Source organism: Bos indicus, chromosome 26 (assembly GCF_029378745.1).
Source record: "Bos indicus isolate NIAB-ARS_2022 breed Sahiwal x Tharparkar chromosome 26, NIAB-ARS_B.indTharparkar_mat_pri_1.0, whole genome shotgun sequence".
Taxonomy (NCBI): Eukaryota; Metazoa; Chordata; class Mammalia; order Artiodactyla; family Bovidae; genus Bos; species Bos indicus.
In genome coordinates, this window is record NC_091785.1 from 13,710,414 (window position 1) to 13,729,505 (window position 19,092).

Below are 19,092 nucleotides of genomic sequence, written 5' to 3' on the forward strand. Positions count from 1 at the left end.
GATACTTTTTTTTACCACTGAGCCATCTGGGAAGCCCAAGAATCACATATGTACCCTGAATATCAGAATTTAGTGGGTCCTTACTTTGTCTCAACAACTTATGATAGCTTAAGGACTTCCTCACATAGCTAATGTTATTCCAGTCACAGAGAAGAAGAAATCGAAAGCTGAATTTATTCACCTTAGTCGTTAATGAATTTCCTTTATTAGTCAAGTTGGCTTAGTAAAATAGGTAACCTTGGGGCCTGGAAATTAAACACTAATTTCCCAAAGACATGGCTTCTTCTGGAATAGAATAAGACAGTGAACATTCCCTCAGCCTGGTGAATGGCCAGGAGACGAATGTTGGCAAAGGACTGAATGAGCTTGTCTCCTACCCTTAGGAAGGACTCAAGAAAGTGTCTAATTTAGAAAGAGAGCTTGAACCTCCAGCTGAAGACAAGAACTACTGTAACCAGAGGTTCTACGGCATCTTGGTCTCCAAAGGAAATTTAGGGATCCGCTGATGCCAGAGACAGCACCTTCCACAAGCACTTTGTGAATCTGGCTGTTGGAAAATCATCTTCTCGGCCCAAAGATTCAGTCATGGCTGATGCTACTGGCAGTTAAGCAGTTCTGACAGGAAAAAGAAACCTTCACTCACTTACGCTTTTATGAAAATTATATAAATTAATAATTTCCACTTAGAAGCTTATGTGCAGTCATTTTCTTGGCCACCCAAGAGCCTGCAGGCATTTGAGCCAACGAAGTCTTACTCAAGTGAAGGACAATTTATTGAGAAGCTAGAAGAAAGAATCCAAGGTGACTACAGAAAGTTTTTTGGGGGGAAGAATATGAAGACTACTCATTTCTCTACCTTAACCTATATTTTAGCTACAAAAACCTCAATAGTCTGATGATCCTTGAAGAAAAGTAAATAATAACTCAACAACTGCTGTTTGTATTTGGTCCTTACTCAGTCAGCAAGTCCTCATTAAAAGTGTACTTCCTGCTGCCTAAACTAATGCTGGGCTCAAAGGACAGAGGGATGTCACTTAAGTACTAAACAGCATTTCTAATTACTGAGAAAAGTAACCAGTTGGTAAAAAACATTAAAAAAAAAGAGTAATTTAATTCATCTACTACATAGGTAACTAACGAACACAAAGCAAGCTTTCCTAAAGTCCTACAAAATTCTAATCTGAAAATACTTTTTATATGGAAGATACAAATTCACCTACAGATGTCATAATATACAACTACTCGGAGAGGCTAGGTTTTAAAGATTTCTTTACAGTGAGCATTATCAGTTAATGTAGGAAAGTTCCATATAAATTCCCTTCCTCTGAATGAGGAGGAAGCTGAGCCAGCAAGAGGGCTACCATTTTAACTACTCGGGAGGAAGAGAGAAAAACAGAAGAAAAGCAGTAAGGATCTGGTAAAAGTCAACTAAAACCTTCACGGATCTACCTGTACATTATGAACTCCATCCTGCTCTTGAAATGTGAGTCTTTGATCAAGGATATGTCTTATCTGGAAAATGTAGTCAAACCACCTACTAAATGTACGACAGTGAATCCTCATGTGAAACCATCCTCTGTAGATAACAAGGACAGCGTTATCTCCCAGGAGCACGTTCTTAACATTTAACATGAGGAAGATGAGGGTCCCAGAGGTTGAAATTCAGACAGACAGAGGTGACAGCAGGCATAGACAGAGTCTGTGAGGAAGTCAGATATCTTTAAACCACTTCTCTTTTTTCTTTCCCATCCAGTGTTAACAGGGTCTGTCTGGTCACCACAGGGGTGGGAAATTACGAGTTCTGGTAGCCATATCCAAGGGCATTCTGTACTTTGGTTAAGATGTTCTATGCTCTTATGATAACTCAAGTCAGCTCATAAACAACTGTTCCATGAGAACAGTATACTACTATAAGTCTAACCTACACACTGGCTCTTGTGTCCCAGACTAGAGAGGGAAACAAAAATACTGCAGTTGTATGTAGCGTATAGTATGTCTGTGAATTCCTCTGGGTTGTGGTGACCATGCCCTGGAGGTGAATCTGAACCCCAACTTGTTTTGCTCCCAATTCTTCATAAAGATCTGAAAGGGATCAGCTCAACAGAAAGAAAATCATGATGACTCTCCCATCCTGCCTGACCCCAGGGTCCTGTTCCTAAGGTTTAATTAGATTTCAAAGTTAGCCTAAGGCAATGTAGAAGTCCAAGATACTATGAGAGCCAAATGGGACAGAGCAGGAATGAGGGTTCCTGAGGGAAATACTAACACATTCATCTTTTCAGATTTTAAATCATGAATCCAGAAGTTCCATTTCTCCTCTTTGGAAATAACAAAGCAGACAGGAAAGAGGCATATGGCACCTCAGGGTGACAAAGAGGCTTGTACTTCTGAAAGAAAGGAAAATTCAACTCGAAGGTGAACTTTCTGAGTTTACAATTGCCGAGTTGGATCACCAAAGCCGTTCACGTATCTTCAGTAGAGGAAATGCTCATAAGCTTCCACTCTGTATGAGATATTGGGAAGTTATGAATATTTTCAAATAAATGGTATGAACAACCAACTAAGTCTTAGCGATAAGAGTATTTAAGTTGATTAAATCGAGCTGGTACCAGGCTGACTGTTATTACTGTTATGGAGACAGAATCTCATATCTCAGCCTGATAAAGCAGCTTCCTTCTGTGTAGAGAGTCCCAGACTTGAAGTCTGGAGATCTGAGTTTGAGCCTTAGCTTTTTTAATTGTTGTGGTCTTGACTAATCACCCCCTTTGAACTCTGTTTCCTTATTTCTATGATGAAAAGTCTACCACTTACAACCTCACAAGGTTTTCATGAGGATTAAACATATATGAGAACTCTGGGCATACTGTTGGGCACAGAGCAGCGTTCAAATGTTTTGTTTTGTCCAGGGGTTGTTTTTCTTTAACATTTGCTTAACTCACAAATCTTTGCTTAACATTAACTTGGCCTGGTTTCTGCTCCATAAACACCAGTTCATCCCAGTCTTACTTAAGCTTTAAGTTAATGTTATTCAAACTGCCACTGATATGGCAACCTTTGACATCAGCTGCGGGTGAGGGTGTGCTTTCCTAAAGGAGGGAGCTCACAAACACCAATCAACATTAGAAAATCCTTAATCTTAAGGGCAGTGCAGTGAATTAAGTCAGTATGCCAATTCTGGAGTTTATCTGAGACAACTCATTCTGAACTTGGGACTGGGTGAAAGAAAAAGCTTCGAGTGCTGACCAATTTGACATAAGATGATTTCTGTCTGCTACCACTTCACTGAACAAAGAGGATATGGTTATAATACTCCTCCTTCCTAAATCACAAATCAGGATGTGATTCCTAATATGTGTGCCCTACCAGAATGTTTGCACAGAATGTGTGGAATAAATGCTCTTAGAAAAATTCATCATGTTCTCCAGATGTATGCCATACATTAGTGAATATTTACCTCAAAAAAATGTTTTCCTCTAGAATTTCCATAGAAAAGCCATCCTCACAACAGTTGGGGTAGGGGGAGGCAGGGCAGAATGAGAAGAAAATATCAGGATCCATAGCAGAATATTAGGGAGAAAAAGACAAGAGAGACTCATCAGAACAATAGTTAAGAAGGTGAGAGATCCAAAGATGACAGGCAATTGGCAGGCTCCAGGAACTCAAGACTGATCTTTTCTGCAGGACCTGGTCAGATAAACTGTCAGGAGGAAGTCATAAAGTGGAGGAACAGCCTCTAACTAGAAAGGAAGACCGAGGGTTTTTAAAGCCTGATCAAAGTTGGAAATGCATGGCTCCCAAAGCTGGATTACTGAGGCAGCCCCCAAATGAGATGTCTAGGCCCAGAAGCTCAAGTCAGAAGATACTTATGGTTACAAACCAGGGGAGAGTACAGGGACCAGATCCTTCCTTTCCCACTCTCCCCTGGTGGTCTCTCCTCAAAACTCCCAAGCCTGGCACTTACTTGCTATCAGAGCAAAGACATGCTGTCAGGAAAGGTTCTCATGCCATAGGGATATGCAACAGGGAGATTTCTGCACTGAGACATGTTGCTTACAACATGTGAATGAAGAGTGGCAATATGCTCTTGCATGTCCAGGTGGTAGCAGGAGGAGAAACAGACAAGAGAGATGGACCACCTCTTTCCTCGTACTGACTCTCTGAAGAATATGTACACTTTAGCCACACGGTGGCATGGCGAGTCTACCCACAGCCTTTCCTAGTGTGGAGGTGGAGAGAGATAGGAAATGGAAGGAAAGCAAGATCTAGAATCAGCAGGAGACTTCAGGCAAACCATCCTTGGCCTGCCACTGTCACTGACAGGAGTGATGGAAGGGAGAGACAAGAGACAGTAGAAATTACTTGACCTAGAAAAGGCAACAATCAGGCAATCCAACTTTGGGTAAACTCATCGAGATTTTCCATTGATATATTTTCCCACTTTCAGGCTAATTTTTCTAGGCCCCTGACTTTTTTTCCAACCTGAATTTTTAAAAGTCATGCTTGTCAAAAGATCAGAAGGAACAACCTAAACTCAGTCAAGACAATCCACTTAAAACAGGTTGCCTTGTATCTTCAGAAGTGTTTGTGCATTTCTACTTAGTGATAAAGGACTATATTATCATTTATTAGTGATAATGGTCCCTGTCTTACAATGGGAAAATATCAAAGACAAAAAACCTTATGAGATCCAAAAGGATAATACTGTAATGTGCTAAAGGACCATTTCTGGCCCAGGATAAGGTGAAAATCAATCTGGACACACAAAACCTCACTTGTTGAGCACCAGCACTAACACCTAGTTTAAGATCATCTTCTATATAGTGCCTAGAATAGTTCTAAGACCTTCCAGAATTCAAACCACAATACTCCTGGGGAAAAAAATGCCCTGAAATATTTAAAAACCAAAAATTGAGAATATTATGCTAAGGAAAATAATTTAGTATTCAATTAATTGGGTTGGTGCTCTATTAGTCCATTCTGAAACCTTTGACTTGACAGGCGATGACCTGTTCAGCAAGAGTGGCATGACGTGCACTTTCTCAGTGCCAGTAACACACTGCGTGCTCAATACATGTTTACTGTTCAAGTGAACTGCACTGTATTCAATTTACAATTGTCTAGCAAAGTCAAACTGATTTCTTTTAAAAACAGTCTTCTATTCCAAGACACACACCAGTCCACAAAGTTCAGTGTATTCCAAAGAAATTCAATTCTATGCACAGGGATAAAAGCTAAAGATGTTAACTCTTTTCATCCAGACTACTTGGCCTCCAATCTGGAAGTCTTGGATAGAGTAAAATTCCAGGATGCTAAAGTAGATTGTTTAGCCTTCTAGAAACTAGCTACATTTATAGGAGGTGCTGGCATGGGGGAACCTTCATTAGACTAAGTGACTACAGATTAATAACCAACAATGGCAAAAACAAAATTTTAAACCAAAACAAATTAGTTTACTTAAAAAAACCAAACTTTGAAATTTATAAAACATGCATTATCTAGGCAGGGAACACAAAGTCCAGTTTCTGACTAGATAACTAAATATAATTCCTGTTTAACCCGAGAACATGTATCATTTTACAGACACAGAATGTTAAAAAAAAAAATACAATTCAGCATCTTGGGTTTCCTGTCTTGTGCTGTTAGTGTGATCACACAACAGTGAAAAACAGATTATCACAAATAGAGGTCCATATCTACCCTTTCAAATAATTTAAACAGAAAGAATAAAGGATGAACAATGTTTAAAAAGGCAATTTAGTTATAAACTATTGTGTCTGTGACTTAAAACAGACATGAGATTAAAGTCAGTTTTGTTATTTTTACAACTGCAGGAATTTTTCTTTCAGAAAACTTTTTTTGCAGATTCCCATCTAAGAAAAAAGGGAAAGAGCTAAGATATTAAAACTTTGCGTTTGTCTTTAGTTGCAAAAAAGAACAGCGAGAATACTAGCAAGGAATATCCTTTTTTTTTTTTAAGAATATATTTGCAGTTTAAAGACTATGAAAGGGGATTTTTCTCCCTCTCCACTCCTAAACATATCACCAGTTAGAAGAAGCCAGGAATATTACACAGCGCCCCTACTCACACTTTTTTTTTTTTTTTTTAAAGCACAAGCTCTTTAGAAACAAAGGGTTGCATTGGCCCTCATCTCATAATGCTGTTCACGTATGAGTTGGCCCTGCTTAGACTTTATTCTCTGATGGCAGATGAAGGGGGAAGCATCTCTGCTGCTCTGCTTTCTTTCTTTGGGCAAGTTTGCCACTAGGATGAGAAAAAGACCCAAGACACCTGACTTTCTGAAATACCATAAAATTATAAACTCCAGTCATAATTAATTTATTTTAAGGTCTTTCAAAATGGAATTATGAATACATCTTTATAGAGACCTAAACTTTTAGCAGTAGCTTGGAGTTGAGATTTGAATAAATGCATTAGGAAAGTTGAGGAACATTCAGAATTAAGAAGTCATGAAAGTCACAAAGCTGTTTCTCAGCTTGCTTTAATGATCTCTGCTTTCTCTTTTACTTTTTAAGCAGAATACTTGAGTCCACTTGTTTACACTAACAGGAGATAACCCTGCCCTTTGCTACTACAGTGGCAATGGCTAGCTTATTTTTTCATCTTAGTTTAAAAAAATAAACTCAGCTATTTTAAAGCACTTTATAAACTTTGTTCTCACAAATAATTTTACTATATTCCACAGGCAATCATACTGATCTAACAAGTGATTAGATTTGTCTTTGGTGCCCCAGTCAATTAAGACACTGCCCAATTCCAGCAGGCACAGTTATTTAATCATTGGAAAGGAACTTAAAAAACAAAAAATAGGGGCGCTTTCATGAAGTCAAATTAAAGATGCTCAAATACATAACTCACTTTTCAAAGTATGTAAGAGAAAACCAGGAATCCGTTTTGCTTGGGAAGAGTTCAGTCTGATCTTCAGTGACACAGTTTCTCGCAGGGGTTCGCCCTGTCATTAAGTGCACACAGCTGCACTGGACAGATTTCTGACGGGGTTCTTTTTCTGTTATACATAACAATACTAACTGGCTCACAATGCACACTGCCAAATGCACTGTTATTAGTTTTTAAATAATTGGTTGAACAGGGAATCACTAATTAGAACCCAACCCTCTGAAATAACAGTTTAATGAAATTCACTCTTGCGGCATAAGAAAATACAACATCTTGGCAGAAAACATTTAAGGGTCAGCTCAGTGGAACTGATATGACGGCCTTCTTTTTGGAGATTGTGTATAGCTGACCAGAAGCCTAGAAAACACTGAAGACTAAACACATTGGGGATTGCTGTTGTTGGTTTTGTTGTTGTGGTGTTACTATTTCCACTCACCAGCTCGAAGGGGTCGTGGAACTCCCCCAACAAAGATAGTTTTTCTGGGGTCCAAAGGCTGTGAACCATCCATTACAAAGTCACTGTCACTTAGGTTCCATGGTCGAATTTGCACCTGAAAAAAAGTCGTTTACTTGGTCCTTACTTCATTTCCATTAACCCCAAATGAGAATAAGGTGACTAAAGATAAACCCACTGATTTGTGCATTGTACAACATACACAACCCAAACAAAATCCAGTTATTAGTTAATGTAATCTCTAGACATATGCTGTGAAACCTTCAGAAACCACCTGTGGTTTTAAAAAAGGGTAGTCTTTAATAGATAAGAGTCTGGGTTTTGAATAAGATCCATTTTAACACGTTAAACTGTTCATAACCTGTCACATTATAGCACTTAGCTTTTTAAGAGCTCACCTAAAGAGGGAACAGGAACTTTTAGAATATTTTCTAAAAATTATCTATATGTCTGGCTTTTAAATTATCACCCCCTAAAATGAAAACATTTATCTTTCAGCAATATGATTTAACACAGTTTAACACTTATCAAGTTAGCACACAATTACCAGCAATATCAAATACTGAAGGTCACAGAGTTATCTACTTTTGGTTGATCTGATTTTCCTAAATAAGTCCAGTAAAATAAAAGTAAGTCTAGAAATTCAAGTAAATTTTCGAAGAGTAAGAAAAGAAATCTCTATGACATATTTCTTTCTATTTGGTAATATCTCTTCACTGGGACTCTGACTCCCTGCCATAGTTTATACTATGTTATCCTTATCGTATAAAATACTTCACCAGAATCATAAGCTTAAAACATATTCCTTTCAATTCATAACTGAACTATCAGAGAATAGCTTAAAACAAAACCACCACCAAAAAACCCTCTCATACAGAAAGGCCAGTTTCAGCAAGGCCCGAAAACCACCTGGCCACACGCTCGAGCAGGCCCGTTGTCAAAGCGAAGAAACAAGCACTGGTTTTTAAGGAACATGCCTCTCCTTTCGCCTCATTGATTAGGATAGGAAACAAAACAGCTGAATTTTAACTTCCTTAGTATCAACACAATGTTTCACTTTTCCCATTGCTCAACCATCAACACTTTAATGCAAGGAAATATATATGACAATTTTTTATGTGGCTTGCCTTATATATTCAGTAGTTCTTCTATTTCAAAGATAAATCTGCCAATGACACTTTCAAAACACCTTGAATCAACTCCAAGACTGGCACTGCTCATTAGAAACAGGCTACACATTCGTTACGACTGTTACAAAATGTACCCCCCACACAACTTTTGGAGCTTTTATGACACAGTTGCCTTCACCAGTTACTGGAAGCCATAAAATCTCCACATGGGGGGAAAAGAAAATCTAGTTCTTTCCTTGTAAAATTTGGTCTGTTTGTCTAAATTATCAATCCCTTGATAGTTACCACAAAGACAGATTCACCAATACAATAAAACGTAACTTTCAAATGCCTTCATGAGGGCTCATTATTAATGTTTAACTAAAAACACAGTCTCCTGACACCAAGAAAAAGGATTCTAATGTCAACGCACAAAAGACAGGGCAAATCTTTTTCTGTACGGAGCCCTTTTTTCTTCTAGTCTCATCCCTAATAAAGTAGTTAAGGTAGCTTCAGGATCTGGTAATTCTATTTACTTTATGATAATTAAGTTCAATCATATGGCTCACAAATAAAAACAATTCATGTGTAATATCCATAGTGTTCTGGTTTCATTTAACCAGAAGTACAGAAAATGACGCCTCACACAATAGCTGGAGGTTGCTGCTGCTTCAAAGAATTCTGCAGAAGATCTCAAATCCACCTGCTGAGAGGCTTGACTGCTGCCTCTTCTTCCCTCTAACACCCTCCCCACCCCTTCATTACATCACACACAACCCATTCCCTTACCCTATTCTTGGGAAAAATACAGGAAGAAGACTAGGGAGACAGTAATGATTAACTGTATTCACAAAACCCACATTTCCCAGCTGCCATCACAAAACAGCTCCTCAAAGCTCACGCCACTGCAAATTCAGAGAAATGTCAACACAGGCCAACATCAGCACACTCTACGTGCTAAGCAAGAAATACTGTGGTACTGTTTGCACTGAGAAGTTTCATTCACACTTTAGTTTCTTTCTGAAATATAAGACCATTCTTACTCAGGAATGTTCTCCATCTTCTAAGGTTTATTCTCAGACCTCAGGGTCTAATATTCACGTTCTATCTTTCTGACTTACTCTTTGAATACATTCTCTGGTCCCAAGACACACATACACACACACAAACACACAAACACATAGGTTTCTCTACTCTTTTAGTCCCATACTTTGTAAGCTGACTCAAATATTTTGTAGAAAGGAATACAGTATAAATAAAATAACTTTTTACTATCTTTATTTCTTTAATAATTGTTTTTGAGAAATGTTGAAATTAGACCTCTATCTTAATTCAACACAAATTTCCGCTGCCAAAACAACTTTTACATCCACAGTGATTACTCTGTGTGTGTGTGTGTATGTCTTTGTATAACAATTCTTCTACTATGTTGTCAAACAGGCTATATACGCTGGGCAGTAAAAGCCTTAACAACCTAAGGAAAAGATAAGGCTGTCACCAGAATGGTGAAGATTACTTTAAATGAAACTGACACGGTTCCAATACCACTTCCTGAAGAAACCTGATCACATTTGGTTACAAAGGTGACTCCAGGAAGAGGCTATCTGGCAGACAGCACCCACGAGCCCTTTGGCCACGCCACAACCTCACAGGGTTACACAACACAGAACCTCTGTAGGGCCAGACAGGTAGCACAAACATGTCAGGTTACCAGGACAACAGTTAGTAGGCAGGCAGTGACGCTATAGAGTAAATCAGTCCTTTTATTTTGTTTTCTATTAGAGTTGATGAACAATGTTGTATTAGTTTCAGGTGTACAGCAAAGTGATTCAGTTACACATATATGCGGGGATCTGTTCTTTTTCAAATTCTCTTCCCATTTAGGTTGTTATAGAATATTGAGCTGAGTTCCCTGTGCTATATATATAGTAGGCCCTTGTTGGTTATCTATTTTAAATATAGCAGTGTTAAACCACTCCTTTTAAAGGAAGCAGACACTTCTCTCAGCTAGTATTTATCATTTGCGAATGTATTGTCAGACTTTCCCATTTCTCAAAAATAGCTAGACATTCAGATTTTTATGTGAAACTCCAAGATTTCTCAATGTTTGGAATTCATTCAAATGTGAAAGTCACTTGTACAGGCTAGACAAAATTAACTGCAGGCCAGATCATTTCTGTGGGCTCCAGCCTGTGATCTCTGGTTAGAAAGGTTTAGTTACCACACAATTCACAAAGGAATATTTTGTTCCATAAGCACTTATGAGAGAAAATATTAATACAAAAATGGTTTTCCCTTAGTTTCCGTTTCTTTTTTAAGCATGTATTCTGATGGAAGTTCTGGTAAGGACCATAAACCTTCTAGCTGAATTATTAGTCTTCTAAATTTTTATCTTCTGATTTAATAATTGGCTTTGTATAACTATTTATCTCCAAAGGCAAAATCTTTTTAAGGATAAAGGCAAAAACCAAACATAAAGATTGATAGCATAAATATATGAATTTATACCATAAAGTGACTTCAACAGCTTTCAAGAAATCTAAAACAACTGAATACGTAACAGCAACAGTTAGTACTGAGTTCAAAATGGGTCATAAAGCAGTGGAGACAACTTGCAAAATGAACAATGCATTTGTCTCAGGAACTGCTAACGAACATACAGTGTAGTGGTGATTCAAGAAATTTTGCAAAGGAGATGAGAGCCTTGAAGATGAGGAGCATAGTGGCTGGCCATCGGAAGTTAACAATGACCAACTGAGAGCAATCATCAAAGCTGATCCTCTTACAATTATATGAGAAGTTGCCGAAAAACTTAAAGTTAACCATTTTATGGTCATTCAGTATTTGAAGCAAATTAGAAAAGTGAAAAGGCTCTATTAGTGGGTACCTCATGAGCTGACTGGAAATCAAAAAAATTGTCGTTTTTGAAGTGTCATCTTCTTCTATTCTATGCAACAACAATGAACCATTTCTTGATTGAATTGTAATGTGTGATGAAAAGTGGATTTTATATGACAGGTGGTGACAACCAGATCAGTGGCTGGCCTGAGAAGAAGCTCCAAAGCGCTCCCCAAAGCCAAACTTGAACCCTAAAAAGGTCATGGTCACTGTTTGGTGGTTTGTTGCCAGTCTGATCCACTACAGCTTTCTGAATCCTGGCAAAACCATTACATCTGAAAAGTATGCTCAGCAGTTGATGAGATGGACTGAAAAGTGCAATGCCTGCAGCCAGCACTGGTCAATACAGAGGGCCCAATGCCTGAATGCACATCACACAGCCAACACTTCAGAAGTTGAACGAATCGGGCTACAAAGTTTTGCCTCATCCACTATATTCACCTGACCTCTTCCCAATCAACTACCACTTTCTTCAAACAACTTGGCAACTTTTTGCAGGGAAAACACCTCTACAACCAGCAGGAGGCAGAAAATGCTTTCCAAGAGTTCAGTGAATCCCGAAGCATGGATTTTTATTCTATGGGAATAAGCAAATGTATTTCTCATTGGCAAAAATGTTTTGACTGTAATGGTTCCTGTTTTGATTAATAAAGATGTGCTTAAACCTAGTTATAGTGATTTAAAATTCACAGTCCGCAGGCACAATTATGTTTGTACCAACCTAATAACTTAAATTTCATTTTATTTAAAACAGAGTCATTAATAGGGATAAGATTAGGCTAAGTCCTAGGGGGAAAAACTTAAGAAATATCATACAGGTCATTTATTTTGATAGGATGCTATAACAATATTTCCTAAAAAGAAAATGTCATTGAAAATTTGCAAAAGCCTCTAAGTTAAACAAAAAATGCATTTCTATAGTATCTTTAATAACAGGATAAGAACAGTTTTAGCAAGAACAGTTTTAAACACAGGTCTTAGGGCTTCAAGTTCATGACCAAGTCTCCCTATAGCTCTGGAACTCTCTCAGTTCAGACCACTATTTAGAATTTAGACATGACCTTGGTGGGCTATGGTCCATGGAGGTCGCAAAAAGTCAGACACAACTGTGTGACTAAGCACACACTACCAATAAATAATGCTATCTTGAGCTCACTTTGCAAATCTCATCCTATACCTGCTCTGGTCCTCTCCTTAGGTTACAAATACCTACCACTTGAACGGTTCTACTGTGTGGTGCCTTCCTTTTCATTTGCGGGACTCAAGGCAGCTCCAAAGTGCAACCAAACTGTTCAGAGTCAACAGTGCAACCTGGTGGTCAGTTTAGGAAATTACCTGACCAAACCCCTCTTTCAGGCCATTTATTCTCTCCCACAAATTACACATAAAGCTTATATTTCAGCATCCCCCCAACCCGGCCCCATTTCCTTTTTCCTCTTTTCAATACCCTTCAAACTCCTACTCAAGCTCTTCAGGAAAATGTCTCCATTTTTCTCTCCCTAATCCTACAATCCTTTTAATCGACATGAATCAGAAAAACAACAGCGCAGAACCATCAGGACTGCTCTCCCCAGTAAGCAGCATCCCAGCTCTCCTGACAGCCAGGATGAGTCAGCTAAACCTAGGTCTGTGGTCATACAGCTGCAACAGCTCAGCTGTAGTGGTAATGAACCCAAACCCACCCCAGCTGTCAGCAGTTCTATTTTAAGCATCACAGACCTCACAGAATGACTGGAGTGCCCCATAGTATCACAGATAAGCTAGTCTGTGGTTTGTGAGGCATCTTTATCTCATCCACGGTGCAAGGGGTTGTTTTATTATTATGACCACTATAAAACTAAAGAGTCATAACGGCAATAATTGTGGTTAAGACTCTTCAAAGTATTTTCGTATTTGGTATCTTATCTCAACCTAATTTTTACCACATAATGCCCTAACAAACAGCTCAGCCACCTTTGAGGAGTTTCGGTGCTACCTATTATTCTCAAATACTGTCCTCTACCCAATGGAGAGAAAAAGGAAATGCCCTCCCTGTATCTTCACAGTTAAGTGGCCAGAAAGGACTTAATAGCTGCTCAGAATCATTGGCCTTGATATGACTCCCGTACTCTGGGCAGGTCTGGGGCCACCAGGCAGAACTCCACTGGAACTCAAAGCAAATGAAGATTATTCCTCAGACACCAACAGGTTGCCAGCCCTGGAGAACCTCAGCAAAATAGCCAGGATTCTTCCTAGACAGGAACCCAAAAGTAATCCCGGGAAATTCTCTTACACTCTCCTACGATGCTCCAAGGCCCACCAGCAGTGTCAGGAAATAGTGCAGGTACAAGACGGAAACTGCTGCCATCTTTGCCAAGCTGCACAGCCTGATGCACAGAAACCACAGGCTCCACTGGGACCTGCAGTTACTGCTGAACAATTCAATTGCCCTTTGTATAGCTAAGAGTCGGACACAACTGAGTGACTTCACTTTCACTTTTCACTTGCATGCATTGGAGAAGGAAATGGCAACCCACTCCAGTGTTCTTGCCTGGAGAATCCCAGGGACAGGGGAGCCTGGTGGGCTGCCATCTATGGGGTCGCGCAGAGTCGGACACGACTGCAGTGACTTAGCAGCATACTGTTTCATAAGGGCACCCAGTACAAAAATAGAGCATGCATAAACTGTGCCCCCAAAATGGTAATGTACACCTTCTTGCTCTATACTTGATATAATATAGCCATTATCAATTAGATGATATGATTAATATCTGGACTTAACATTCATAAGATTCAAGGAAACACCTTCCTGCTACAGGTTTTGCAGACTCCCTCAGGAACACCTACATGTGTGTTAGTCACTCAGTTGAGTCCGACTCTTTGAGACCCCCATGGACTATAGCTCTCCAGGCTCCTCTGTCCATGGAGTTCTCCAGGCAAGAATACTGGACTGGGTTGCCATGCCCTTCTCCAGGAGATCTTCCCAACGTAGGGACTGACCCCGGGTCTCCTGCATTGCAGGCAGATTCTTTACCATCTGAGCCACCAGGGAAGCCCCCAGGGACTCCTGATCATTTTGCTGTTTGGCTCCCCTGCCCAACTACTGTCTATAATACTTCCATCATAGCACCTTGACTCCTTACTCCACTTACTGTTACATGGCTACTTCTCTCCATTGGACTCCAGGTGCCTCTAAGGCTGAGACCACTTCTCTGTGTGGGTCCCGACTGCTCAGCACAGTAGCCAAGCCTTAGTGAGTGCTCTGAGCTCTTCAGTATAATGGTGAATTAATGAAGGTTTTCCCAAGGGGCAGACAGTGGTGCTGTAAGAACCTGTCCAGCAGCTGTCCCTCTATAGCTGCCTAATCACTCTCCTCACTCCACCAAAAGCTACCTTCCAGAGACATGGAATTATTGTACGTCCGCTCACCAGTGGGTGCCCCAGGGCTTGGGCCTAATTTGTGAAAATTTCTGATGCCACCAGGGGACCCACTCAGTGATCAGAATTACCTAGTGCTTGTCACCACTTCTGATGTTCACACATCACTTAGAAAGTATAAGCATAACAGATGATTTCCTTTTGAAAGAAAGGAGAAACTAGCACTTTTGAGCATACACTGCCCCACTGTGCTAGGCATTTTACACACACCGTCACATTGAAACTCACCATAACTGTTATGCTATAAAATTATCCCTACTTTAAAGACAAAGAAACCTGTCAGTGTGAAACCAACTCAGGACTGAAACAGGTTTCTCTGACCCCAAGTCTCTCTTTCTGCTGCAATGATGTCGTGTGCCTGCAAGGCTCCCTGTCCTCCAGGCCACTGGCCACCAGCTCTGCTTCGCAAGAGTTTCCTTCAAAAGTCAAAATACATTTTCATTTGTGAGCGATTAATCTCTCTCCTTTCCAATCTCATATGGCCTGTTCTCAATGCATTAAGAAATGACCCATGGACTCTTCTTAAAGCTAACAGAACTAGCAGTTAGAAAAGCTCGAAAATGATTTAACAATGAAGCTGGCACTACAGTCAGCTATTTGAACTTCTAGGTTCATAGCCTCAGGCACTCGTACTCTGCAGCCAGACAATTTTGTCCAACGTCTACATAAATGTGTATTTTCGGCTCCATGGTGCTAGGGCAAGGATGTTGTCCCTGGCATGCTGTTCACTAAAACTCTTGAGAGGAATGTACACATAAAAGCTCAAGTTACCTAAGTTTTTCCTGGGACGAAGCCTAGTCTTTGAGCGAGCTTCACGGAATACTAATTCCACCAGAATCTTCACAAGTATAATCCCCAGAGAGGTATATATTATGCTGGGTTAAACAATCTTACACACATTTATTTATTGAAAAACTCCTTAGAACTTTAATATATCAATGTTTCCCAAATGTTCTTGGCTATGGAATCTTTAATTAAAGGAGAAAGTGGATATAAAATCTACAAAAGTGCCCAGTAAGCAACACCTGTTATTATTAAGAGCAAACCTTCTTCTGTCAGTGATCCTTTCAAGAGATCAGTGTGTGATGAGACAAGTGTTCTTCAGAACACACTTTGGAAAACACTGAATACAGTCCTTTAGGGGATGGGGTTGGCTATTTCATTCCCTGGTTACCATCTTGTACACTGGAACTGCAGCATCTTTTAGGCTTTTCTAGAAAGGAATAACAACTTCCAAAGACTTAAGCACTAACTACGAAACTCTGGACCCCTTTGCAAATTCAGAGATTCAGGGAGGAAAAAAAAAAAAAAAAAGGACTTATGAATAGGAAGTACTTCTGTCAGTTTAGAGGAGGAATTCTTTCTTTGGAGAAATTCTTATGATGGGAGGTGCCCAAATCAGGAATTTACCCTGAGGACCCAAGGAACAAATAAATAAATCAAGATCAGAGTGCTGAAGATTTCCAAGGTTGAGATAGTACACAAAACCAGATTTGATTGAGTCACGATAAAATTATTGTCTTAGGAAGTAGTAGGTGGGGAATGAAAGAGTTTGAGCAAATATACCAAAACCCAAGGACTGAGGCCATCAATCAAGATTTCCCAATTAAATTTCCCTCTATTCCCTTCATACATTGGTGTTCCATCTGAAGTGTTCTGCATTCATACCACACAATTTCTCATTTCTGTGTTCGTACTGTTAAGTTTCTCCAAAATGTCTATTCCCCGACATCTCCACACTTCTGGTCAATCTCCAAACTCCCTTCATCCTTTAAAGCCCCATTTAAGTGACACTTCATCCAAGAAGCTTTCTTTCATCACTCATGGTACATATGAATTGTTCAAAATAATTAATCTACATTTTATCTTCATCATAGTCATTATTTTTATTAATTTGACAAATATCTGAGAACCTTTTATGCACCAGGCTCCATAAATTTGTGTATTTACACATTTTTTTTTAATCTACTCATTATACTATTAAGCTTTTGAACACTTGTTTTTATGTCTGATTCAAAGTATTCTGATTCACAGTAACCAACACTAAGGCCTTGTCCCTAGTAGGCACTCAAATATGGTTTGAAGGGAAGAAGGAGGGCACAGCATTTTTTAAAGTTATATGTGGGCTGGAGATAGCTATAATAGAAGGTATGATTCACTATAGGATGGTGCAGTGATCAGAGAAGGCTTCATAAAAGAGATGACATTTGAGAGGAGTCTGAAAATAAGGGTAGGAATTAGAAATTGAAATGGGGGCAGAAATACTTTAGTTAATTGGAATATGGGGTTCAGGAGGAAAGCAGAAAAAGTTAAGGTTGGAAAAAAATTTGAAGTCAGACTAGAAAAGTCTTAAATCCTAGGCAAAATAATCCTGGTTGTTTTTGTAACTTAAAAAAGTGACTAAAAAATTCTAGAGATTCCTCTGATATATAAATGCGAGTAGGAGACACTGGAACAATAGATTAGGTAGAATTAAAACTTAAAGAAATAAACCAGTTTCTATTTCCAGTTTCCTTTCTCCACCATTTGTTTTTCAATTTTTGTCTTTCTGGTTTTAAGTGGATGGCCTGAACAATACCCTGAAGAACTGACCTTATATAAGCACACATCAGTTTGGTAAGACAGTTTTAAAAATATATAGCAATGTCGATCCGTCATGTTTTAGGAAATTTATAAATTGTGATTGTGCTATAAATTTTAAGGAGGAAGAATTAAGAAACTTCTCTGACACTCCTTTGGTGTTTGCTATCCCATATCTCTGGCCAAAGTGCTCCATAAGTTAAGAACCATGACGTCTTCCTCCTCACCTCCTTTTCAGGGTTACTGTTTTCAGCCCCTCCATCTGTTAGACCCTCCTAGGTTTCTTCTTCTATCAGTCGGCTGTCTTGAACCTTCAGGTTCAGCCTATTTATACATTCAAAAAGTAGAGTCCCCGTAACAAGAGGGACCACTGTCACAGTGTCTGCCTGCTTCACTGGAAGCACAGACAAGGACACAGCTGTCCTCAGGGATGCCTGGGACATGTGAGCTATGGAACTGCTCTTGCCAGAGGAGGGGAAGAACAAACACAAATCTAGAGACTGTGCAATTACTCCTGCTCTTGCCAATTTGTCTTTCATTCTTTAAGACTGAGGGATCCTCTACTCAATACTCTGTAATGGACTACATGGGCAAAGAATCCGAGAAGAGTGAATATATGTATATGTAAACCGATTCACTTTGCCATACTCCTGATACTAATACAACATTGTAAATCAACTATACTCCAAAAAAACTATAAAAAAAAAAAAAAGACTGAGCAGTCAATTATCAGGACATAAATACAGTTTCTTTTGCCATCCTTCAGGATCAGACCTAAATATAGAGTAGTCTGAGTGGAGTCATTTAATGAAAGGTAATCACTGACCAGAAATAGAACTACCTGAAATCCACTAATTATAGATTCATTTGAGTTAAAAAACAAACACAATCTTAGAAAGGGTAAGTAAGGGGAAAGCTTTTTATCAGGCACTGTATTAGGAAAACCATTTGATTAACCTAATCCACACAAAGGAAGCGGGAGGCTGATTTGTGGAGAAGGGAGAGGGCAAGGATAGAAAATCTGTGAGATCACTCTGGAACACGGTGTATATTTCTAAGGAGAAATTCAGGGAGGACTGGAGAGAACTAAACAACAGAATGAGGGCACTAAGAACCTGAAAGGCGGCCAAGCTAAAAAGTAGGAAAAGCAGGAGAGAGTCACAGCTCTGGTCTGGTGAGTGACCTCTAGAAGCTGACCTTACCTCAAGCTATTGCCCAGGTCCTCATTTACTCCCAAAGGTTCAACCCAGCTCTCACTTTCTGTGGGAGCATCCAAGATGAGGTGGAATGTACTGAAATCTGGGCAGGGGGAGGGGGGTGGAAATGGGGGGAAGTGTGGCCAAATAAGGCTGGGAGTGGAAGATGCGGAGCTAAAGCCAAGAAAGAGAAGGTTTCAAAAATGGAGCCAAAGAGCCGGAACCCAAAATGGGATCCAGTTCATTAGAATTACAGGCATTTGGGGACTTCCATGTTTCCCATGCTAAGTTTTATTTAAATTGCTTATGCTGGAAATTCTGAGTATGCCTGGGTCAAAGAAATACGTGATCAGCGGCCACCGTTCAGAACTCACCAAGCTCCAATAAAACTGCTTCATTTGAGCTCAGAAAACGGAAACTGCAATAAGGCAGAAATTCGTAGAGACACAAACAATGGAAGTTAGTTTCCCTATAAACATTTCCAAAACAGATAATTACACTATTTAATTTCAAAAGTCCTTC

At 39.5% G+C, this 19,092-nt stretch overlaps 1 protein-coding gene across 9 annotated transcripts in view; it reads right to left on the minus strand.

Annotated features, from left to right (window-relative positions):
* The window catches only part of CPEB3 (cytoplasmic polyadenylation element binding protein 3), a 200,977-nt gene that overhangs the window by 33,461 nt on the left and 148,424 nt on the right, over nucleotides 1-19,092 (minus strand). For 8 of the 9 annotated variants that reach the window (XM_070780479.1, XM_070780480.1, XM_070780477.1 and 5 more), the window contains one exon: nucleotides 7,353-7,467. The exons of the other annotated variant lie outside the window; for it this stretch is intronic. In XM_070780479.1, the coding sequence (XP_070636580.1) occupies nucleotides 7,353-7,467 (115 nt within the window). The remainder of the gene's footprint in view (nucleotides 1-7,352; nucleotides 7,468-19,092) is intronic. 9 annotated transcript variants of the gene reach the window in all.